Source organism: Armigeres subalbatus, chromosome 1 (genome assembly GCF_024139115.2).
Source record: "Armigeres subalbatus isolate Guangzhou_Male chromosome 1, GZ_Asu_2, whole genome shotgun sequence".
Taxonomy (NCBI): Eukaryota; Metazoa; Arthropoda; class Insecta; order Diptera; family Culicidae; genus Armigeres; species Armigeres subalbatus.
Genome location: NC_085139.1, coordinates 152,160,816 through 152,186,629, shown reverse-complemented (window position 1 = coordinate 152,186,629; position 25,814 = coordinate 152,160,816). Strand labels below are relative to the sequence as shown.

Genomic DNA, 25,814 nt, shown 5'->3' with positions numbered 1-25,814 from the left:
CAAAAATCAAGAAAGTGCTGTTTTTTGATTGGCCATATTTTGAACGAAAATCGGGTGAATTTTTCAAGCCGGTTCACACGTGCAGCACTTTTTCGGATTTTGTTTTCAAGTTAAAAAAAAGTTAGAGGCTTTAAAAAATATGGGTTGATCTTAAATAAGCCAAAGAACCAACTGAGACAATTAAACGAGATATAATTTTTGACGGGAAAGGTAAATTAACCATTAATTCTCGCTTAACTTTTCAAAAGGACCTAAGTAACATTTTTTTCATGAATTAATTTGAGTACTGCAATCAAAAGCTTTCATGTTGTTCTGTTGATTGCGCTATTCAAATTAATTCATGAAAAAAATCTTACTTAGGTCCTTTTGAAAAGTTGAGCGAGAATTCAAGCTCTATCTGGAATAAGGGCGAAGGTCGCAAGAGAGGATTGTCTTCGTCGAATTTGTTGTACTTTCAAGTACACTACACAGTAAGTACACTTAAGTGGTATGTCGAAAATATGGAATCCATTTCGCTACCCCTACTGTAAAAATCCATGGGTGAACTCATGAATATAATGCGGAGTTTTTTGTGAGTGAGCGACCGGTAAAGTGTCAAGTAATGATGAATTGAGCAAATCGCTTGAATTGAACGCAAATTGAACGTATAAACGCCTTTATTCCGCTTTATTCAACTCAATTGAATGCAAAAAAAAAGTTGAACATGTTCAACTTTTGGCAAGTCAATTGAATTCAACTGAGTTGTTGTCAAAACGCAGCATTAAACTCACCACCGGTAATCCTTCCTCTAATTGATTACTTTATAGTCAAAAGAGCATACTTTAAAGTCTTTTGTGTGTAAATTTTTTTAGCAGTGTAAGTTGAGTGAAAAAGACTCAATTTTGAATTGTTTCGTTTGGCCGTTTAAAGAGTGTTTGGATTCAAATTAGCGTGTACTATGAAATGTCATACTTAGCGGATTCGCGTTTCCGCTTCTGCGGCATCTAATCCAGCACCGCACCGCAGACGTAATAAACAACGCGTCGGAGTAATATCGTTCTCTGCCGATTGACTCGGATTGAATTAAAGTAGTTAAGAGTATTTTACTAAAATGATGCACGTAGTTTAGTACGTGCCAGTGTTATATTTTAAGTGGTTCCAGTAAATAAAATCAATTTTTAAGCAAAAACTTGAATGCAATTTTCAACATGTTTGTTCTTTACGAAACTCCGGCAGGTTATGCCATATTTAAGGTAAATAATTGTTTTTCTATTTAATTGAACGCTGGTTTGTAGTTTTTGTCAGGTTATGCATGAAACCTTTTTGTAATTTATTAAGATTCGAACGGTTCAAAACGAAAAATGTTTGTCGTTTTACCGTCACGAAGAATAGTACCACGTGTATGGTCACAATGTCCTCCAAAATGATAAAATGTGAACAATAATTATTGTTCGGCATAGGTAGTTTTAAAATGGATTACATCGTAAACGCAAAGAATTTACTTGAAAGTGCCTGTAAAATTACTGCTATTGCGAGTGATTTAGCTTGATAATTTATTGTAGAGGTACGCAAACCTTTTACAACTGTTCCAGCGAGGTCAAGGAAGTTAGTAGATATTAATCTATCTATGGTGTAGCGGCCTTATCAAAATATGTAACAAGTAATGTAATTTGTAACTAGCTGGATTTTAGAACAAAAACGTGCGTTGACCTTTTAATCCATCAGTAATGAAAATGCGGTGTCAATGCAGGGCTGGTAGCGAATCGTTGTCTAATGACTACACGGTAATACTGGAATACTCATTTTAGGAGTACTTTTCAATCACTTCTGAGAATACTGCTTATACGTCAGATTATGCGTACTTCTAGTTATTAGCAAGGGAGTATTTTTCACGCTTTTCGTGGTATGCGGATGAAATTAAAAAATGCGTAAAAAGAAGTGTATCGAAAGAAAAGAAAAATTTCAAGCACGCAACTTCATAGTTGCAATCAGTTAGTTGTTTGAAAATGTTGTATATGTACGGACGTGTGTGATACGGACGGTTTGGCTTATCAAGGAGGTATGTAATGTTGATGTTTTCAAAATCTCTTAAAATATATTAAAAAAATCTTTGTTGTCCTTCTGGATTAGGAATTGTGAGCTCAGCACAACATCTGCACACCTTCTTTAACTTGTCAGGAAAAGGATGTAGGTAATCCGAAAAGACCGATTCATATGAATCTTATCTGAACTGATTGACCATCCGTGATCGCACCGCTATCCTGCTTAAACGCCGGTACATCAAGAAGCACAAATCTGTGCTCGTTCTGTTATTCGAATTGGTCTACAAGAGGTCCAAGGAATTCGTGCCAGCTGACAAGGGCGTCCAGGTATCTAAAGAGTACCGTCAACGATAACCGCTTCAGTCGCGATCTTCGACAAGCTACTATCCGGAGTACCATGCTATTCTGCGACCAGGTTCCGACGGAGAACAACCCATCTGGCACTTGTACTGGAAGCTGCCTCGGCCCAAAGAAAGTTGAGTAAGGCTGAGGGTGCCGGAAAAAGCTGATAAGTTGAGAACGAGGTTGAAATGTGTAGTGTTTATGATTTCACAAATAAAAGTTCTGTTGGAATGGCTGTTCTATGTTTTTTTTATCGAAATAAACTAATTTAAGAAACCTTACCGACTTTTGAAAGCAAATCCGTGCATGTAACATGAAGGGTAAAAAGTACACATTTTAATTCTGCTCTGAGAGTAAAAATTACACACTTTTTACTTGTAAACAAGGCGTGAAAAGTATGCCTATTTTGACGTATGAGTAGTATACTCATAAATGAGTAAAACCAAATATACTCCTTTTGGGAGTAGTTCCACTTTTCCATGATTATGCGTACTTTATAGTCCTAAAAGAGTATATTCTGGTTACCGTGTATGTTAAGTCGAAGTTCGTACTCTATTGTAAACAAACAATCCATGCTTAATAAGCTATTTTTCATTTTCAGCTCTTAGATGAGAAAAAACTACAAGAGATCGATAATCTTTACCTGGAATTCGAATCACCCGAAAAAGCAAACAAAGTGTAAGTGTTAAATTTAAGTGTCATTTTTTACTTGTGGTCAGCATCATAAGGCGTGATGTAAAATGGTGGCGTTAATTTGGCGATGTTAATATTACAAAAATGCACATTAAATTTTATGATGCTGAGCTCAAATTTCACATTGAAGGGCTTTTCACGAGACGCTTCGGACCAGGTACTCTACAGGTCGTGTATTCGAATGAGATTTATTGCAATCGTAAACACAGTTTGTAGCTATGGTCTTGGCATTTGAAAAGCCCTCATTTTTATAATGTCGATGATTCGTTCCGCTCGTTCAATATAGCTTTTTATGAAATGAGCTTTAAAGTGTTCATCGGATAGCAAGCATAAAACTTCACTCAGCATTCTGCTACGAATAGAAAATGCTGATTTTGATTTATGGACATTACTTTTTGTTTTTCTCATATACTTAGTGCACTTCGAAATTAAATTTTATACTAGGATCGTAGACCTATATACTCTCGAAGAAAGCAATTTTTAAATTTTCTGGAAAAAAAGAGAAAACTAGTGGCATGCAGCGTTGATCTGCGCCACCTTAGTAAAGTCTAGTCCCTTGGGCTACAACAGAAAGCACGTGCTTGAGAAAAGAGAATATGGATGAGTGTGATTGATCCGAAATTGCCTTAGGCGGTTGGACCGTATTTATCAGATTACCACAAAGATAGTTTAATGAGGTGGTGAAATGATCGAAGATTCTTGAAAAGAAGCTCAATATATAGAAAATAGATGAAGGGGCTGTAGCCCCCCTAGGAATCGGGGCTTATTACGCCAATGACTCTCTCTCATTATTCTGGGCATGGACGCTTTACAAGAAGGTGTCATTTACTCTCCCGACTTTTTCCGGGCAAGTGCATAATTTAAAATACTTTCTCGCCCATTTATATAGAGGAGGACGGAACAAGATCGTCACCCGGGGCAAGAAGAGCACCCCGTTGTAAACAATCAAATAATACACAAAATACTAAAACACTTTTCGACAACCTACAATCATGATTTACATTATCAAATTTACTGGAATTTTAACCTGATTTTTGTCATTCAATGTAATTTTGATGGTATCAATGAACAATAATAACTTATCGATACCAAAAACAGTTTTATTGTTTTATTTTGGCCAATGCGCATTAAAAGCTATTATTAACATGGTTAGTGTACTATTACTGTTGGGAAAATGGTAAGTAATTTTTGATAAATCATAAATGCCTTTTTTATATTGATTAATTTTATTGCTGGCCAGTCGCCTCTGCAGAGTGTCCAGGACGCACCGCAGTAAGCTTCTCGGGAGATTTTTCCAGTCCCTCTATCTCAGTCGCGCCATCTGCTGCCAGAGTTCATTCAAGTCGTCCTGGCCCTGAGTTTAGATGTGGATTGGAAATCTCCCAGCACGTTACTCCAGGCAAGTACCTATGCAACAATGAACATTCGCTGCCTGATTCGGATCTAACTTCCAGCAGTTCTCCGGTAGTATCATCAACCAGGTCGATCGATCGCGACACCGATGATCTCTTGATTTACTACCAAAACGTAGGCGGTATCAACTCAGAAGTAGACAGCTATCGTCTAGCAACATCAGCTCAGTGCTACGATGTTATTGTCCTGATCGAAACTTGGCTTGATGATCGCACACTCTCGAGTCAAGTGTTTGGTACTGAATACGAAGCGTATCGGTGTGACCGAAATCCTGAAAATAGTAGGAAATCTACTGGTGGCGGTGTCATCATTGCTGTACGGCGTGGTTTGAAGGCAAGGGTAATTGAAAATTCCTCGTGGCAATGTTTGGAGCAAGTCTGGATATCCATCCAATTGAAGAAGAGCGCCATTTTCCTTTGTGCCGTGTACATACCTCCAGATAGAACACGTGACGTTGACTACTTAGATACCCACTGCCGTTCCGTCTTCACCGTAGTCGAGGGTATGGCAGCGGCGGATGAGCTTCTTGTCATTAGCGACTTTAATCTTTCCGGTGTTTCGTGGAGACAGTCTCACAATGGTTTCCTCTATCCCGATGGACATCGGTCAGTATTTCACTCGGGTGCTTTGCATCTTCTCGATGACTACAGCACGGCGATGCTATCTCAAATCAATCATGTAGCGAATGAGAATCAACGTTGCTTGGACTTATGTTTTGTGAGCAAGCAAGATGTCGCCCCGTTCATCGCCGCAGCTCCAGCTCCCATGGTTAAGCTCGTCCCTCATCACCCTCCTTTAGTTGTCCGAATTCCGGTGAGCCTGGCCAACGAGTTCAATGTATTTCCCGCTTCCGTATCATACAACTTTCAGAAGGCCGATCATCAAAGCATTGTCGACGTACTATCTGGTATGCCTTGGGACGCTATACTTGCCGGTAATGTCGAAAATGCTGCGTCGACCTTCTCGCATATCTTGGCATACGTTATTGACCGACATGTTCCCAAAAAAGTACACAAGAATAGCTCTCATCCGTCCTGGTACACTCGGGAATTAAGAGAACTTAAAACTGCCAAGAGAGCCGCCTTAAGGAAATACACTAAATACCGCACGTTTTCCTTAAAGGATCACTACGTCAGACTCAACAACGCCTATAAACGGGTCAGTCGTATATGCTATTCCCGATATCAAAGTAAGATCCAAACCAATCTCAAAACGCATCCTAAACTGTTTTGGAATCATGTCAACAAGCAACGCGGGGAATCTGGCCTACCTTCCTCTATGACGTTTAAGGGCGAAACTGTATCATCACTGCAGGAGATCTGCAGACTGTTTTCGTTAAAGTTTGCTGACGTTTTTACCGATGAACAGCTTACCGACAACGAAGTACATCACGCAGCAGACAATGTTCCCCTATATGGCCATGTACTAGGTGTTATCGACATCAGCGAAGAAATGATCTCCTCTGCTGCATCAAAACTAAAGTCATCGATCAAACCTGGTCCCGATGGTATTCCATCCAATTTCCTGAAAAGACACATTTCCAGTTTGCAGTATCCGTTGCTCCTCCTGTTTCGGCTTTCCTTATCCAGTGGCATCTTTCCTTCATGTTGGAAGATTGCACAAATGTTTCCTGTGCACAAGAAAGGGAACAAACATGACGTGGACAATTATCAAGGAATAACTTCGCTGAGTGCAATATCAAAACTGTTCGATCTCGTTGTGATGGATCCTCTGCTCTCCCACAGCAAGCAGTATCTGTCTGAAACTCAGCATGGATTCATAGCCGGTCGCTCCACTAGTACTAATTTATTGTGCCTTACATCTTTCATCACGAACAGCATGACGAAAAGAGCTCAAACAGATGTCATCTACACAGATCTGTCAGCTGCTTTTGATAAGTTAAACCACTGCATCGCTATCGCCAAATTAGACAAGTTAGGAGTAAATGGCACTCTATTGGAATGGTTCCGATCATATCTATCCGGCCGCCAACTAACGGTTGCTATCGGCGACTGCAGATCTGATTCCTTCGTGGCTACATCGGGAATACCCCAAGGAAGTCATTTGGGTCCGTTAGTCTTCCTACTATATTTCAATGACGTGAATTTTGTACTCGAAGTTCCCCGCCTATCGTATGCTGATGACCTGAAAATGTTCTTGCAAATCCAATCCATCGAAGATTGCTATTTCCTTCAACGTCAGTTAGAATCGTTTGCCAATTGGTGTAACGTCAACCGTATGATAGTCAATCCGGCAAAATGCTCGATGATCACTTTTTCTCGGATTAAAATCCCGTTAGATTCGACTACACGCTTTTGAATACCAGCATAGAACGTCTGAGTCATGTCAAAGACTTGGGCGTAATTTTGGATTCCCAGCTGACGTACAAAATGCATATCTCATACGTTGTAGGTAAGGCTTCCAAAACCCTGGGCTTCATCTTTCGGATGGGTAAAGAATTTTCTGACATTTACTGTCTAAAGTCTTTGTATTGCTCACTGGTGCGGTCGATACTGGAGTATTGCTCCGCCGTTTGGAATCCCAATTATACGAACGGTGCCGAACGAATTGAGTCCGTGCAACGACGCTTCCTACGATTTGCTCTGCGTAGACTACCGTGGAGAGATCCATTACGCCTGCCAAGTTATGAAAGCCGCTGTCGGCTTATCGATCTGGAGCCGCTAAGAGAACGCCGTAACACCGCTCGAGCTGTACTTGTTGCAGACGTTTTGCAAGGCCGAATAGATTGTAGTGACATTTTGGAACAGATTAATATTAACGTACAGCCGAGAACACTTCGCAATAACGCTATGTTAAGAATGCCATTCCGTCGGACTAACTACAGTATGAACGGTAGTATTGAAGGATTACAGCGTATATTCAACAGGGTTTCTACAATATTCGACTTCAACCTGCCTCGTCAGACGCTGCGTCGAAGATTCAAAGAATTTTTCACTTCGCAATAGATAGCTGTTTTAGTGTTTGTGTCCATTTTTTTTTAAGTTTTTGACGATATGTATACTTATATCTTTTTTTTTATTACCATCATTAGGACATAAGTAGTCTGTTGATGTAGGCCTTAAATAAATAAATTAGCCCTATTTTCCATTAACAGCGGATTATTACTAAATACGCGCCAGGATCAGAAAGTTAAATTTTGGTCCAGGAAGTGTGAATGCATTTCAGATATCCTTATGATATGTGGGTGTAATCACGCGGGGCTTATTGCAAACGACTATAGCTTCGGAATGCTTGCATTCTTGAAATGGGCTATAGGAGTTACAATAGAGCTATCAGCTTCTAGCTCCCGGATCTAAGATTCTTGCAATTATATTAAATTTTGATAGTTGCACGAATATTCTATCCATAATGCCACTGCCAGACAGTGGAAGTTAGATTGTAATAACACACACACACATAACACACATGCGCATTAAAAGCTATTATTTTTTGTTAATATTGGTGATCTTAGAAGGATGCCTTTCTTGCCTCGTAGGGATGCTCATTTTGCTCCGTAGTAAGTTTGAACCAGTCAATGTTAGATAAGATGCAACAAAATAGAACTACTGTATTGTAATATAGAAAGACATGCTTGTTGAGGAGGTATTAAGTATCATTCTGAGGGTGCTCATCTTGCCCCGTCGTACCCTATATTGTGGATTTACTTGATCATTGGATTCGAAGGTCAATTCACTGTAGCAACCCTATAACCTATAATTCTGGTATTTCTAATTCACTTGCCTATTTAAAACGTTCCGTTTTGGAGCAAGATTTGCCAAACTCAATAAATGTTTGGTACAGGTATCTGGCACCCCCAATCCTACACACAACGTTTGACAATAGCCAACATCTTTGAGTTTCCCATTGTTCGGTTGAAATTGGGTTTCCCACTAACAATTCTATTTTGTCAACAAACCACTATTACGAAGATTTTTTTTTTTTCAAATTGGCGTAATTACTTTTCATCATTTTTCAAGAACTTGTGCGAAAGTATGAATGCGAAATGTATTTCAACAAGAATATTGATGCTTCGCCAAAATATCATGATATTTAAAACATATTTTCAATGACCGGTATCAACGACTATGATTAAGCCTTCGTATTAAATTAAACGATGATTTTGATACTGGCATCAGAAACATGGCCGCTTCGCAGACCCCTGGTTTGGTAGATTGCTTTGTTTTTTGCTCCTTGTCATCGGAAAAAGAAAGAGAAGTCCTAGGGAAACAGCGAAAAGCACGTGGCAGACTTATCAGTTTTGACAGATTTTACTATGAAAACGGGTGTAAAGGTAAAAACGGCGATTTTAAGGAGCGACTATTTCGAAAGGTCGAGTCCAATAAGAAAATCCACTGCTAAAGATATATCAGTTTCATAGCCAGGTCATAAATTAAAGAAAAAAAGAAACAACCCAGGGTTGTTACGACTACGCGGATTTCGCTGGAACAGAAACAGCTTTCACAGACGTAGGAGATGATAAAATGGCGGACATAAATAATGAATATGTATAATAGATATAAATATATATATGATTCTATAACATTCCCCAGAAAACCATTCCCCAGAAACCCGTTCCCCAGAAAACCACTCTCTAGAATGTACCATTCCTCAGAAAACCATTTCCCAGAATGAAACATTCCCCCGAAAACCATTCTCCAGAATGCATCATATCCCAGATTTTTTTTCATACCTTTAATAGAAAAAAGATTTTGGCAACTAAAAAACTGGAATAAAAAGTACAGCTCGGGAAAAAACTACCAAGAAGTAAAGTTCAATCAGATGTAATTTTTTTTAACTAGTTTTATTTGCTAATTATCTAATACATGCATTCATCTCTTAGACAAGGTGTTCCGTGTTTTCTTAACACTATCATCCTTATTTGCTATGTTACTTTTTAGTTATTATTAATACATTTCAATTGCCTCTGGCAGTTAGGATTTTTCCTCTGGTTTAATTGAACCATGTAGGAATTCCAATGTTTTTAACTTAAACTAATCTTAACCTATTCTATACTAAGGGTACAAGGAGTTAATCGTTGCAATAGAAGATTGCAACGATTTTTGTCTAAAATTGGAAATTATTTTGTTGGACATTTGTTGCAATGTCTCAATATTAGAAATTCTATGAAGTTCATTGGTACTATTCCACGGAGGCAACTTCAGAATCATTTTCAGAATTTTATTTTGAATCCTCTGAAGTGCCTTCTTTCTGGTATTGCAGCAACTAGTCCATATTGGCACAGCATACAACATGGCAGGTCTAAAAATTTGTTTGTTCTTAAGACAAAGTTTTGATTTTCTGTTTATAAGTGGCCACTTAATATATTTGTTACATTTGGCTTGAAGGCCTTCAATGTGATTTTTTAAAGTTAATTTTTAGTCCGGCAGAAGTCCTAAATATTTGGCTTCGCTAGACCAATTAATTGGAACCCCATTCATAGTGACAATATGTCTGCTAAAAGGTTTCAAATAAGAAGCTCTCGGCTTATGTGGGAAAATTATAAGCTGAGTTTTGGAAGCATTCGGGGAAATTTTCCATTTTCGCAAGTAAGTGGAGAAAATATCCAAACTTTCAAACAATCTACTACAAATGACACGAAGGCTTCGCCCTTTGGCTGAAAGGCCCGTGTCATCTGCAAACAAAGATTTTCGACATTTTGGTGGTAAATCAGGTAAATCAGAAATAAAAATGTTATACAATATGGGCCCCAGTATGCTGCCTTGGGGGACACCAGCCCTTACAGGTAATCTATCAGATTTGGAATTCTGATAATTTACCTGAAGTGAGCGATTTGATAAATAATTTCGGATCAGTTTAATGATGTACAGAGGAAAATTAAAATTCATCAATTTTACAATCAAACCTTCATGCCAAACACTGTCAAATGCTTTCTCTATATCAAGAAGAGCAACTCCAATCAAATATCCTTCAGATATGTTGAGCCGAATTAAATTCGTAACTCCTAATAACTGATGAGTGGTTGAATACCCCTGGCGAAAACCAAATTGCTCATCAGCCAATATAGAATTGTCATTAATATGAACAATCATCCTATTTAAAATAATCTTTTCAAACTGTTTGCTTATTGAAGAAAGCAAACTGATTGGGCGATAACTAAAAGCCTCAGCTGGATTTTTGTCCGGCTTCAAAATTGGAACAACTTTGGCGTTTTTCCATTTATCTGGGAAGTATGCCAATTGAAAACATTTTTTAAATAAATTAACCAAAAAGGATAAAGAGCTCTCAGGAAGTTTTTTGATAAGTATGTAGAAAATACCATCATCACCCGGGGCTTTCATATTTTTTAAATTTTCTAGTAATAGATCTCACTTCTTCCAAATTAGTTCCCAACGAATGGTCAAAAACATTATCTTGATTGAGAATGTCTTCGAAGCTCCGTGTAACCTGATCCTCAATTGGACTAGTGAGACCTAGACTAAAATTATGGGCACTCTCGAACTGCTGAGCAAGTTTTTGAGCCTTTTCGCCATTTGTTAATAAAAATTTATTTCCCTCTTTAAGTGCTGGAATTGGCTTTTGAGGTTTTTAAGAATTTTCGTTGATTTCCAAAAGGGTTTCGAACTGGGATCCAACTTCGAGACATTATTCTGAAAGTTGGTATTTCTCAGAATGGCGAAATGTTTTGCCTTTCTCGTACAACTAAGTTGTACCGAAAGGCTATCATTTCACTCCAAATTCGAACTTTTGATAGAATTCCCGGAGACCCATAGTGTTATATACCATTCGACTCAGCTCGATGAGCTGAACAAATGTCTGTCTGTCCGTGTGTGCGTGTGTGTGTGTATGTGTGTGTGTGTGTGTGCACAAAATGCCATAAAAAACATTAGCCAAATTTTCACATAGAAACTCTTAACCGATTTTCTTGCTACAAGTTGCATCCGACAGAGACTAAAACGCTGTTGATCACTATTGAATTTCATAATAATTGCGAATTGCAAAAAATAGATAATATTGAAATAGTGATGAGACATAATCACATAGAACAATAATGTGTTATGAAAAATGCCTTGCATCTATGAATATTTTTAATGTTTATCCATGGCTTGCTCCCATTACGAGTTTCATCGTACTATAAAGATGCTCGTGTTGCGCGCATTTAGGCGTAAGTATGCTCTTCGTTCAGTTTCATAGTACAATGAAATTGTCCGAAAGTCAAAATTCGAACATAGGAAATTCGAGAAACTTTTGGCAGCGCCATCTGTCGTCTACTAGTGTAAATTTTCTATCATAACATTAGACGGTGTAGCTGTTTTGCCTTTCTTGTATCATCGAGGTGTAGGCGTAAAGGCTACATTTATTACCTTTTTAGCGAGAAAGGCACCATCACCGCTAGGTGGATTGATCTGGGTTTTTTAATTTCATTTTGCAAATCTCGCCAAATAACTTTCAATGCGGGATCGCGAGTTCTTTGGTATTGCCTTCGCCTCACATTTTTAAGACGGATCAGTAGCTGAAGATCGTCGTCAATAATAATGGAGTTGAATTTTATTTCACATTTAGGAATTCCAATGCCTCTGGCTTCGACAATTAAATTTGTCAAAGATACGAGAGCATTATCAATATCACTTTTGGTATCGAGAGGAATATTAACATCGAAATTCCTATCGATATACGTTTTATATAAATCCCAATCAGCTCTATGATAATTAAAAGTAGAGCTGATTGGATTATAAATGGCTTCTTGTGAGATTTCAAACGTCACAGGAAGGTGATCAGAGTCAAAGTCAGCATGAGTTACCAATTGGCCACACAGCTGACTTGAATCCGTTAAAACCAAATCAATTGTCGAAGGATTTCGAGTGGACGAAAAACAAGTTGGGCCATTGGGATATTGAATAGTATGATATCCCGCAGAACAATCTTCAAATAAAATATTGCCGTTGGAATAAGGTACCAGTCAAAACGATTAATGCAAGAGATGGCGTTTTTTCAGTGGTAGTAAAATCAAAATTTCATCACTATAAAACTACTAATCAGTGCAAACTAAGTGCAGGAGATAATCTTTTCACCTCATACTTCATTCCTTATCACTACTTTCTTCTAAAACACTTCCATTTTCCATAAATTTGCAAAATACTTGATTTTCCCATACATTTTATCGATTTCCAACTACCATTCTTCCATGAGCTCGTGGTGGAAAATGTGAAAATCTCAGAACATAGAGTAGCAGGCTTAACAACACAGATAGGAACGCCGGTATCGCCACTCAGTGACGAGTACCGTAAACATGGTGCACGGAAGGTTGTTGTCTACACTTTTTACGGCTGCTGCACCCTGGAAGTAAATGTCATCGAAGTAAACAGTCGGTCCCTTATTGCTTTGAGCATTATTCCATGAACGGTGTTTGGCATTGTAGTCACCAATTACGAAGAATTTTGATTTGTTGCGAGTCAGAATTTGAAGATCAGTTTTCAACAAATTCTTTTGCTGCCCATTGCATTGAAAAGGCAAATAGGCTGCAATGAAGGAAAATTGACCAAAATTTGTTTCAACAGAAACTCCCAAGGTTTCAAAAACTTTGGTTTCAAACGAAGAAAATAATTTATGTTTGATACCCCACCACAGGCGCTGTCAAGACGATCATTTCTGTAGATAAAATAATTTGGATCTCTTTTAATGGAGAGTCCGGGCTTTAAATAAGTTTCTGTTATAATGGCAATATGCACATTATGAACTGTTAGGAAGTTGAATAATTCATCTTCCTTACCCTTTGGAGAGCGGGCATTCCAATTTAGAACTTTCACACAATTATTTAGATCCATTAAAACGGAGTCCGATAACAATTTTTCGTGTGTACTTTATACCAACCTGAACAGCTTCTGGTATGGTATTTGATTTGAACATTGCATCAATCATGTGATGCAATTGTTCAGTTAAAAAATCAAAATCGGAAGCAGTCATGCTACCTGAGTCGGCAACATGACCATTATTTTCCGTTGGGACATGGGTATAAACCTCATTTTGAGAAGAGAAATTTTGTCTACCAGCAGCGATGTTTGCATACGTAGGTACATTCGAAAAATTGGAATTTACTGAAGTGCTTGCTACCCGTTGACGAGCGACAAAATTTGTTTGTGAATTGTGGTGGGTATGAATTGCTCGACCGGTAACTGGTTTCGAAATTTGAGCGTTTGAAAAATTTCTACCCGTCGAATCTGGGATCCGATTGGAATTTCCCGTCATCAATTTTGCACGGGAATTCAAAACTTTTTTGCGTGAAGGGCATTCCCAGAAATTGGATTTATGATTGCCCCCACAATTTGCACATTTAAATTTATTGGAATCTTCTCTCACAGAACATGCGTCCTTGGCGTGAGAGGTTCCACCACAAATCATGCATTTAGCATCCATGTGACAATGTTTGGTTCCATGACCCCACTTTTGACACTTACGGCACTGGGTGGGGTTTTGGAAATTTCCCCCAGGCCTGCGGAAATGTTCCCATGTAACACGGACATGAGACATAATACAGGCCTTTTCCAAACTTTTCATATTATTTAGTTCACTTTTGTTAAAATGAACTAAATAAAATTCTGAGAAATGCCCCTCTGGGAAGTACCAGAGTGGGATTTCTTTTCATCTTAATTACTTGGATTGGTGAAAATCCAAGTAATTGAGAAATTTCAATTTAATCTCATCCAGTGATTTATCATCACTGGGGAGACCTTTCAAGACGACTTTGAACAATCGCTCAGTTTTGTCGTCGTATGTGAAGAATTTATGGCGCTTCTCAGTTAAATACTGAAGAAGACGTTTGCGATCGTCAAAGGATCCCGGCAAAACGCGGCAGTCACCCTTCCTAGCAATCTGAAATGAAACCTTGATCCCCTGAAGGTTACTCAAAATCTCATTCCGGAAGCCAGAAAACTCGGCAACAGATACCACAATTGGCGGAATCCTTTGCTTTTTCGCATGAATCGAATCACCTGGGCTAGAGGTAGATTCGATTTGCTCAATATCATCATTAATCAAATCGAACTGATTGCTCAGTTCGATAGGAGAAGAATTAATTCCGTTATTAGAGTTAGAAGGAATATCTGAATTCTCCAGTTTCCTTCTACTTTTTCCGCGCTTTGGCAGGACGGTCTTGAAACCTTGTTTCTTAGAAGGAAGTGGAGAATTCAAAGAATCCCCCTTCCTCTTGTTTTTATTAATAGGGTAGGATGGGGCAAGATGGGTCACCTAAGGCGAACCCTCAATGCCTCAAAATAGAAACATTTCAATGTAGCTTTTCAACGTGGATCTATAAGAATAGCTTATAATCTGTAAGCCAGCGGTATGAAATAACAAAAATTCTACTTTTTATTTCCTTTTGAGTCATTAAAGTGGAAGTCTATTTTTCTGTCAACCAAAAAATGCCGGGGCAAGATGGGTCAAACAGCGGGGCAAGATGGGTCACCTTTAAATTCTACAATTAATATTGTTTGTATTCACAATATTAAATTACACACAGATAGATAAGTTTAATGCCAATGATATTATTGAATAAAAAATGATTTTAAAGCCTCGGATTAAGAAATGACACTATATTTAAAAATGTCTGTAATTTCTTATGAAAACAAGCCGGTCGAGTATTGCTTTTTTAAAAACAAAAAATATACATTTTTAATTAACAAATTAACATCATTATGCTCAAAAGTTACCTTAAAATGATTACATCAGCAATGAAAAATATGTTTTGAATACGAACTATGTCCTTTAGTATGTGCTACCCATCTTGCCCCATTTGCAAGTTCGTGTTAGAATGTCTAATTTTCGATCAAATTTATTTATTTCAATGCAGTTAGTACAACATCGCCTACATTACTTATAATACTTTCACTATATTACTAAAAAAGTTTTAGTTTTAGATTGTTCGACGAGATTACACGTTTTATAGAAAATGTGTTTCGCATAAGAGACAATGCTGAAAAATAATTTACCTTGTCATACTCTACCAAAATGAAATTTTATCATCAAATCGAATGACAATAAAGAAGAACCAAATTATTCCTCCAACAAAGTCATAATCTCCACATTAAAATGTATACGATGCTTAAAAACGGCCCTGACCCATCTTACCCCGTGACCCATCTTGCCCCGCCTAACCCTACTCATTGCTGAGCGTGGAGACGTGACCTTCTAAGAGGTTTTTTTCTTCCCAGAACGGTGTCCTTGCAGGATTACCACCGCTTGTCGGAATTTTACTTCCGCAAACGGGTCCAACGTAAAACGAAGGCACGGGTCCTTGCAAAGAACATAACGGGATCAGTGGATACAAATGTTGCACTGTTGAAATTAAAATAGCTTCGGGTAGTATTAAAAACTTCCTTCCGCAAAGAGAGAAAATAGAACCGCACAGCACGAAAGCACGATGCGATCTGACAGTTCATTGATAATAATTGTTATTCCTTCGCGTGAGTCGCGTCGCGTCGCATCGCACATCGCGGTTAGGGTGCGGCCAGAGTAGACGCGAAATGCAATGCGAAGCGAAGCGTCCATACGATTTGACAGCTCCTTATTATTGATTGTTATTCCTTTGCGTGCAATTTTTGCGCGACGTCGCGTAGGCGCGTCTACTCTGGCTGGAAGCTTACTCTGGCGGGCACCTTATGGTCATTATGCCAAAAGGCACATTGTATTTGAAACTATAGTTTCTAATAATTACCACAATGGGCATTGCACATCCAACTCACAAAGACAAATGATTTTAATTATGGTCTTGCAATGATGTTTGTAAAAACAAGAAAATGAAATCATGTTTATCTATATATTCTGTTTTTTGGGGAACGTTACATTCTGGGGATTGGTTTTCTGGGGAATGGTACATTCTGGGAAATGGAATTCTGGGATATGGTTTTCTGGGGAATAGTATAGAGCCATATATTTAAAAAAATAAAAATATGGTTTGATCTCACCCGAACTGCAACACGGGTTAAAACTAGCGGTATGCGTCCCCTGCAGCAAACAGTTTTCGTACTTGAGTCAGCCGTTGATTACTCGGCCACGGGTACGGTTAACTTGATAGTCACGAACAGTTGGATCCCGGTAATTGATGAAAAACTTGATTTTTGTTGTCGCGAAGACGTTTGACGTTGAATAACTGATCGATTTATATTAGGAATATATATTTATATTGGTATGAATGTTATTAATAAAAACAGTATATAACAAGCATAATAGATCATGATGGGACCAGATCTAGTCTGAAGCTAGTAGCCCACTAGCATAGATATTCAATTTGTTGACACGTATATCTAGTGCTCAGAACCCATGAGCATAAATCGTACCTTACATAATAACGCATGTATTAACAGCTAAGACCATACATATTATTATGTTTGCAGCTACTCATGATCTATGACACACTCCGTGGTAGTAGCAGGTGACTTCAAACCGCCGTATATTCGTTATAAACGTGTTACGTTATAAAGCCGTCGAATGGCGGTAATTAACGAAACACCACCTGTCAAAAAGTTAACTACGAGGAAAAGGAACGTAAGAAGATAGACCCAAAAATCCCAGGATATTCAACATGTTGAACGTGCTAAATTCACCCATGAAGGTCTATTTAAACAATGTTGGAATTCGAAGAGTCTTGGATGGTAAATGGCCGTAGACCGGAACACTACTTCTTTCGTGAAAAGGAAAACGTCTGAACTTGAAGAGAGACAAACTAGGAATGAATTTTATTCAAATTTAAAATACTAATCTATGGTTGCTATGATTCGTTGTCGCCAACTAGATCTGCATCACCAACAAAGAGACCACCTCAGTGATAGCATTCTTACCTGTAGGGATTATCAAATTTCTTAGTATCAGCATATATCTTGACGGTGCGGTAAGACGCGCGGCTACAAAGCAAGACCATGCTGAGGGTGGCTGGGTTCGATTCCCGGTGCCGGTCTAGGCAATTTTCGGATTGGAAATTGTCTCGACTTCCCTGGGCATAAAAGTATCATCGTGTTAGCCTCATGATATACAAATGCAAAAATGGTAACTTGGCTTAGAAACCTCGCAGTTAATAACTGTGGAAGTGCTTAATGAACACTAAGCTGCGAGGCGGCTCTGTCCCAGAGTGGGGATGCAATGCCATTAAGAAGAAGAAGAATATATCTTGACTTCATAAGATCTCGACTTACATGGGGGGAGGGGAGTTGAAAACCCAGAAAAAATGCTTACGTAATTAGTGTAAGGCCCCTGACATTTTTATCAGTAAAGACCATTTTGTATATGTGTATGTTTTGATATTTCACATGTATTTGCTTAGAATTTAGTTCTGGGTCGCGCGAATTTGGCGCGAAATTTATTTCATGTCGCGCGGAAATGGCGCGGATTTTACTTTAATCAGCGCGGATCTGGCGCGGAAAATATTTCAGGATCTCCATAACAGAACAGCTGTGTAATTGCTGATACTGAAAGTCACATCACGTTTTCACAAATTCCTCGTGAAGCCACTCTGACGTTCGCTCCCGGCTCCCGGCTCAAATATTAGGATAATTGTTAGCATATGCAAAAGTAATAATTAAAATTAGAGCGTAATATATTTATATGATTTTTGGGGTAATGGCCTTTCAGGGTAGTGGCCATTCGGGGTAGTGACCTTTTGGAGTACTGGCGTTTGGGGTAGTGACTGGTTTTATTCAAACATTGAATCATTAATTATTTTAACTGTGAATCATTTCGAGTTCAACATATTGAATCGAGACATGACATTTTATATTTTAAAGAGTTCCTCTCATATTATTTTCACTACAGTTATCTTAGGTTTATATTAACTATGTTCACGCGTATTATAATATCTTGTTGCAGGGTAAAATTGAAGCATTTTGAAAAATTTGCTGATACCACAGAAGCATTATCGGCTGCCACCGCTGCCGTCGAGGGAAAACTTTCCAAACCACTCAAGAAGACACTGAAGAAGCTTGTTTCAGATGACGTTCAGAATCAGCTGCTGGTGGCAGACGCAAAGTTGGGCAGTGCCATCAAAGACAAACTAGCGCTGCAATGCGTCTCAAATACCGCCGTGCAGGAGCTTATGCGATGCATCCGCTCGCAGTCGGAGAGCTTACTGTCCGGGCTACCCAAAAAGGAGATGGCTGCTATGGCTCTGGGTTTGGCCCATTCCTTGTCTCGGTACAAGCTAAAGTTCTCGCCGGATAAGATCGATACCATGATTGTGCAGGCACAGTGTTTGCTGGATGATCTGGATAAGGAGCTCAATAACTACATGATGCGCGCTAGGGAATGGTGAGTTTTTTTTAAGGTTTACCTTTCGGATTTGTTGTTTATATGTCTTGAATCCTGTTTGTGAAGATAGTTTTATGAGAATGTGAGACTTTTTAGCCCAAATTGGTACGATGGTAAAAAAAACTTCTGCTACGAGACAATAAGGTTCACGCTTCTTCCTACTAAATTTTTACGACGAGGAAACAAACCCATCCCAGAATATTTTTATCATTTCTTGAGCGTTTTATAATCATTCTTTATTTTAAAATAGCTTCAACTTTGTGCGCCGTGTACTATTCAAGTGATGTTTTATGCGAATCAAAAGGATATCTAAATATGTCCAATATTGATAAACGCGATGCTAAACTGATGAAGTACTCCGGCGTTGTGAGAAGTTCTAACGATATATTGTGTAAAAAGGTTTTCATCGCTCTTCTAGGTATGGATGGCATTTTCCGGAGCTTGGTAAAATCCTGACCGATAATATAGCGTTCATTAAAACAATTAAACTGGTCGGCACGCGTGACAACATGGCGACTACGGATTTGTCCGACATTCTGCCCGAGGAGCTAGAGGAAAAAGTCAAGGAAGCGGCTGAGATTTCCATGGGAACTGAAATTTCCGAGGAAGACATTTTGAACATACAAAACTTGTGTGACGAAATTCTATCTATCAATGAATACCGTACCCATCTGTATGACTACCTCAAGACAAGAATGATGGCCATGGCTCCTAATTTGACGGTGCTGGTAGGAGAAACCATTGGCGCACGTCTTATTGCTCATGCCGGATCGCTGGTGAATTTAGCCAAGCATCCTGCTTCTACTGTCCAAATATTGGGTAAGTAACGTTGTTAAACAAATCGGGCTGTCTGAAGCTCTGTCGGAAATACTAGAATAAAAAGATCTGTAGAGAAATAACACAATCTACGATAAAAGACATTTTTTTATCTTTACTGAAAGCATTTTGGCTAAGTTTGTATAGTTTGCTTTTGAATTCGAATTGAAAAAAGCGAAATAATTGTAAATTGAACATAATTTAACGATTTATCATCGTCTGTATTTTTTTTTTCTATGAAAATTATTGTGCTTATTTATCTCTTGTTCTAGTATTTGTGTCTAAACAAAACAATCTATGATGATATGAAGGACATGGTTTCGCAACTTCTATATGACAAAGGATGATTTTATTTTCCTTGGCTGTCTGAAAGACCATCTTAGATGCACTGTAGAATAAAAGCAGGTTTCCTCATAATAATGACGCCATTATTTCACTTGCAGGTGCCGAAAAGGCTTTGTTCCGAGCTCTCAAAACTAAAAAGGATACCCCCAAGTATGGTATTATTTTCCACGCCAGCTTAATCGGTTCGGCCAGCGCAAAAAACAAGGGCAAAATTTCTCGATCTCTAGCTGCTAAAGCTTCACTAGCCACGCGTGTAGATGCCTTCGGCGAGGATGTCACAATGGAGCTTGGAACGGAGCATCGAGCCAAACTGGAGATGCGATTGCGCCTTCTCGAGGAGGGCAATTTATCTAGGTTATCCGGCACTGGAAAAGCTAAAGCCAAGCTAGAAAAATATCACTCGAAGAGCGAAGTGAGATCCTTCAAGGTGGCCGAAGACAGCACGCTTCCTATTGGCAAAAAGCGAAAGCTTACGGAAACAGCGGACAATGACGAAGAAAGTGAAGAGACTCCCAAAATAAAAGAGGAGCCCTCCGACGAAAGTGCCGCACAGGAAGGATCCTCTAAGAAAACAAAAAAGAAGAAACATAAGGTCGATATTTGTTGTGTAAACTATTAGATGAAGTACTAATCAAATGGATATTTATGTTACAGGAAAGACAAGAATCTGAGAGTGAGCAGCAAATATCCAAAAAGATAAAAACCGAGGACGAAGAAACAATGAGTGCAAAAAAGAAGAAAAAGAAGCGAGAGAGTGAAACAGCAGCAGTTGCATCCGAAGAAGCTGAAGGTAATGAAGACGCCCAGCAGGGACAGAGCGTGACGCCAAAATCAGAAAAGAAAAAGAAGAAGAAAATTAAAGAAGAAAGCGCATAGCCTATTGTAAATTAGTTTATTTTGCTTAAGATATAAACCATTGAATTATCAATGCCTTGTCTAGTTTTATAATAAACGATGACAAATTCCCACATTCGTCGAAACAAGATGTTTCGATGTTTGAAACATGTCTCGCGCTTAGTTTCATAGGGGCGTAACTGTATTGATCGTTTTTTATTAATCGATTTTATTTATATTTTGTTTCAATTGTTTCAAAAGCTACAACCGTGATTCTTGATTCTGGTGCAAGATACAATCATCCTTTATCACACCAAACCATTAAATCATCGACAAACTATGTCAATTCGATACAATAATAAAAAGAAAACATCGACGAAGAGAAATTGATCAATACAGTTACGCCCCTATGAAACCAAGCGCGAGATGTTTAGGTTAAATTGCAGAGATATCGTTCTTTTTTATTGCAGATTTTTAAAAGCCTCCAAAAGTGGCAGCGGTGTACTTCTCTTCTTCTTATTGGCATTACATCCTCACCAGTGACGGGAAATGTCATTTGGATGTCAAGAGACTAATTTGCTTATAACTATTTTCACAAGTTATTTACAATTATGTTTTACATGTAAACATGTAGCCCTCAAAGGACCCGAAAACTTTTTCTAACAGGTAATTTCTTTAAACATGATATTTGTGACGTGAGAGCTGAATTAGTGTTAAATGACATTCCATGACATTTTTTTAATCTCGCTCTCATGGCTCACACTTTCTATTTAGAACAATGATCTATTCGACAAAGTTTTAGGACCCTGTAAATACTACTGTCAATCAAAAAATCCGAACTGTAAATGACTCTTGGAAAAAGTTATTTGAGTAATAGCAATGCCATGACATTTTTTTTACATTTCCCATCGCTGATCCCCACACTGGGACAGAGCCGCCTCGCAGCTCAGTGTTTATGGGTCTACTACGAAAGGCCGAATCACGAATGGCCGAATTACAAAAAGCCGAAAGCAAAAAAGGCCGAATGCACAAAAGTTCGAAACCACAAAAGGCCGAATAAAATCGGCAGGCACTTTGTTGGTCTGCCGATTTTATTCAGACTTTTTTTATTCAGATATTTAATATAATTTAGAATATTCGGATTATTTTGTGATTTCTCAGTGAAGTCTTGTGAAGTCAGTTTCTCTTAAATTGGGAGAAAATGATATGCATTGAGGAACAGCGCGTTACCGCAAGTTATAAGGTACACTGGGGGAAGTGGAAAAGGAAAAATCGATAGTGCATGTTTGAATTAGTGTAAAACCAGTTTAAATGATCTAAATGCGTTCAATCAAAATAGGCTATCAAAAACAGTCAATTTTGCACCAACTGTGCGGTAATTCATACCATTTTGGTCGCTTGAAATTTATGGAAATACATTCTAAAATTAGGAGTTGTTTTTCCACTTATCCTAGTGGGATGGGGTAAGTGGAAAACCCATGTTACCTTGACCTTCAATAGTGATGAGTAGTTACATATAACTAAAATCAATACGATAATTGCTCTGAGTATCTTTTGTGGAATAATTTCATTACTTTAACGGAATTGGCGCTTTGATGTTGATGTTTTGAAGCAGAAAGATGCTAATCGAAAAAATCTCCACGGGAAACAATACGAAGAAGTTTTTAAAACTCTTCTAAAAAATTCTAGAAGCAATTTAATTAAAAACGGTAAGCAGTACGGGGTTGGACTTTTTTTATACTGTGTATTAAGTGTAATATTACAAAATAAAATTTCGAACAGTAATATTGTATTTATCATACAGCAGAAGAAAAGTCCAACCCCGTACTGCTTACCGTTTTTAATTAAATTGCTACTAGAATTTTTGAGAAGAGTTTTAAAAACTTCTTCATATGGTTTCCCGTGGAGATCTATTATCATCTTTCTGCTTCTTCTTCTTCATGCAACATCAAAGCGCCAATAGGAATTCTCGTAATAGCTAGGGGAGGGCTGGTTTTGCCTTCTCGAACACTAAGTGTACGTAAAGTCTATATGTTCGCCCCAAAGATGAACTTTTTAAAGGAAAAATGGGACTTACAGGGTTATAAAATAATCAATTAGTTTAACGAAATGAGATGATGTCTTTATGTGCGTATTTGTATGTATGTGTGTGCGCAAAGCACGTGCAAAAATATCAGCTATTCTTAAGCACTTGTCCTTAACCAATTTGTTCGCAAAAAAATTGCATTCAACGGTTAAACTTGTTATGAATAAACATTAATGTGAATTATTGAATATATTTACCTATCAGTGCCATTTTTAACTTTCTTATACATTTTTTTCATATTTAAAACATGTGAAAGGCATCAATACCGATAGGTGGATTAATCAGGCATTTTCTCATTTATATTAGTCCAATCACCACTGGAATCACAATGATAACAAAGAAGGAACATATTAAGATTCACAACTAGGGCTGTGCAAATATCAATAAAATCGATAATATCGATAATACGATATCCGATATCATTAAACTCAGATATCGCCGATTTCGATAAATTTTTGTAATCGATGTAATGACGATGCCCAATTAAATCAACTTCATACACTGGCTCACTGACTACCGTGAGCGTGCCTTATTCTGCGCGGCTCCTAATTCTGCGCACTTTGACACTAAAACATTTTTTAAAATTTTCTTTACTGTTATTATTAAATTTACTTACACGTCATCAAAAAGTTGGGAATTTATTGTTGTCATGGGCAGATAATAAAGTAATAAATTAGCGTTGATAAAGGGAATATGAAGAAAAACAAAATCGCTAAAATCGAAAATGTCAAAAAATGGCCTCCATTAGCAGCAGCGCTAAAATGCACATAAACAAATTTTTCTCAAAATTGAGCAAAAAAATGATTTGGACTCATTTTTTTAAAGCGAAGTGCAAAAGCAGATCATTTGTTGCTTTAATATGATGAAAATCGGCTCTCAAAGTGTAATCTCTATCTTATAGAAAGCATTTTATGTTGCGCAGAATATGGCACAAAATTTACTTTCTGTTCCTAATTGTGCGCGCGGAATGCATAGGTACAATAAGCCTGGCTTGTCACCCCAAATAGAACGTAGCAACTGTTTTGGCAAGGAAACATATTTCAAAATGCTGGAATAAAACAAGAAGGGCAAAAAAATGCGTAGATAGATTATCCGTAAAGAGACAAGGGATATCTGCTACTTGGCCTTGCGCAGCACATCTCCACTGAGCGTTTTTTAAACTTCGAGGTATCTGATCTTAATGTGTATATCACGTGACTAGTACCCTAGTACGTATAATTTTCCATGAAAAATCGACATAATTGCCCACTCGGAGATTTCCTAAGTCGGACTGGCATTTCGATATTTGAGAAAATAGCACTTTGGGCAACATTAACATTTATGTAAGACTGGTCTTATTATTCGCGATGGATTACATTTATTTCCATTCCATATAAATATCGGATTTGGTCGGAATAAAAAATTGCCTTTTATCAATGGCGAACTTTAGTAAACAAAGCAAAAAAGTGACTTGACCATTGGCATGAACACAATAACCGATCTGGAAAGTTGTCTAACGGAAAAAATGGATCGTCGAAAGCCAGGATCCCCGGCAAAAATGAATCCCGGGTCGAAAGCAACTTGTGGCGACGGCGAGCAATCGGATAATAGACTTGAAAAATGTAAAAGATCTTTGTGCACATACATCATACACACATACACGCACACACAGGCATCATCTCAATTCATCACAGCTGAGTCAACTGGGTTTGGGTCTAATTTGCCTGGTCTTATATGAAAGTTCGTTTTGGAGTAGACGTTTTTTCGTATACTTAGCGTACAAGAACGGTAAAACGTTGTAGTCAGATAGACTTTAGGAAACATACATGGTACTAAAAACATGCAAAAGTAATGAAATATTTGTATAAATGTTCAAAACCATTTCATGAAACAAAAAATACCCAAAGTGAGTGTTTATTATTGTGCGCAGAATTAGGAACATTGTGCGCAGAATAAGGAACATTTCAAAATATGTGCGCAGAATTAGGAACCATATGGCAATCCACAAATCGATTAATAATAATGTTCTTAGTCAATTGATTCAAAATTTTAATGATTCATAGTCTTCCGTGGATTATAGTTACACAAGTACTACATAAAGGTATTCATAAATCATTATAGTTTCTCGATAACAACGATTTTATTTCAAAATTTTCTTAAATGCGCAGAATATGGTACCTCCACGGTACATCCTTTAAAACATATGTAGCAAACCAATCATTTTTTTTAAATGTCCATTGTGTCTGGTGTTGAGAAATTGGGCGCATCAGTACCCATTAATACGAATAATAAATCACAGGCGGTGAAAGTTATTTCATGAAAATTATTGTCGTTTGCGGCCTTTGAATAAGAGCGACTAAAATTTTCAAATGGTTTTGGAGTGACAAATTAGAGTTAGAAACGTGATAAAATCGATAGTAGACAAACTCGGGCAAAAACTGTATTTTTTTTATTTTATCGGATATCGATCCGATATCCGATATTTTCAAACCCGATATATCGCCGATACCGATATATCACCAAATGAATATCGTCGATATCGATAAACCTCTATTGTGCACAGCCCTATTGCCAACTATCGAAATAAACCCTGGAGGGAAGAAAAAACTGCTTAATTTGAACATTACAGGCCTGGTAGCGGGTCACTTTTTAGTGACTTGGTCACTTTTTTCGGGCAAGTCACTAAAAAGTCTCTTTTTTCGACCTCAAGTCACTAAAGTCACTTTTTCTCGAAAAAAGTCACTTTTTTCAACTATTTTGAAACTATTGACTATGATTTTTCAATGAAGCATTATGTATCCATCGAATGATGCTTTGTTCATGGCGGAAATGAAATTACGGATCTTGGGAAAATGATTGCTCTGAAACTTCGCCAGCCATTTTACTCGCTGCTCTTATTGACATTTCACCAGTAGCTAATTGAAGTAAACACCTTCAGAATTTATAAATTGGTATATGGTCATGCAAGCAGGAGACCTGCCTATTTGGATTTTTTTAACAATCAGGCTTTTTACAGTAATGGAAGGTGGGAGACT

General features: G+C 37.9%; 1 protein-coding gene across 1 annotated transcript; it reads left to right on the top strand.

Annotated features, from left to right (window-relative positions):
* Nucleotides 1-973: 973 nt before the first annotated feature.
* LOC134205291 (nucleolar protein 58) lies at nt 974-20,808 on the top strand. Its single transcript, XM_062680417.1, has 6 exons — nt 974-1,232; nt 2,965-3,041; nt 18,282-18,719; nt 19,138-19,538; nt 19,979-20,472; nt 20,535-20,808. The coding sequence occupies exons 1-6, from the start codon at nt 1,188-1,190 to the stop codon at nt 20,754-20,756; spliced, it is 1,677 nt and encodes a 558-aa protein (XP_062536401.1). The 5' UTR covers nt 974-1,187; the 3' UTR covers nt 20,757-20,808.
* The last annotated feature ends 5,006 nt before the right edge of the window (nt 20,809-25,814 follow it).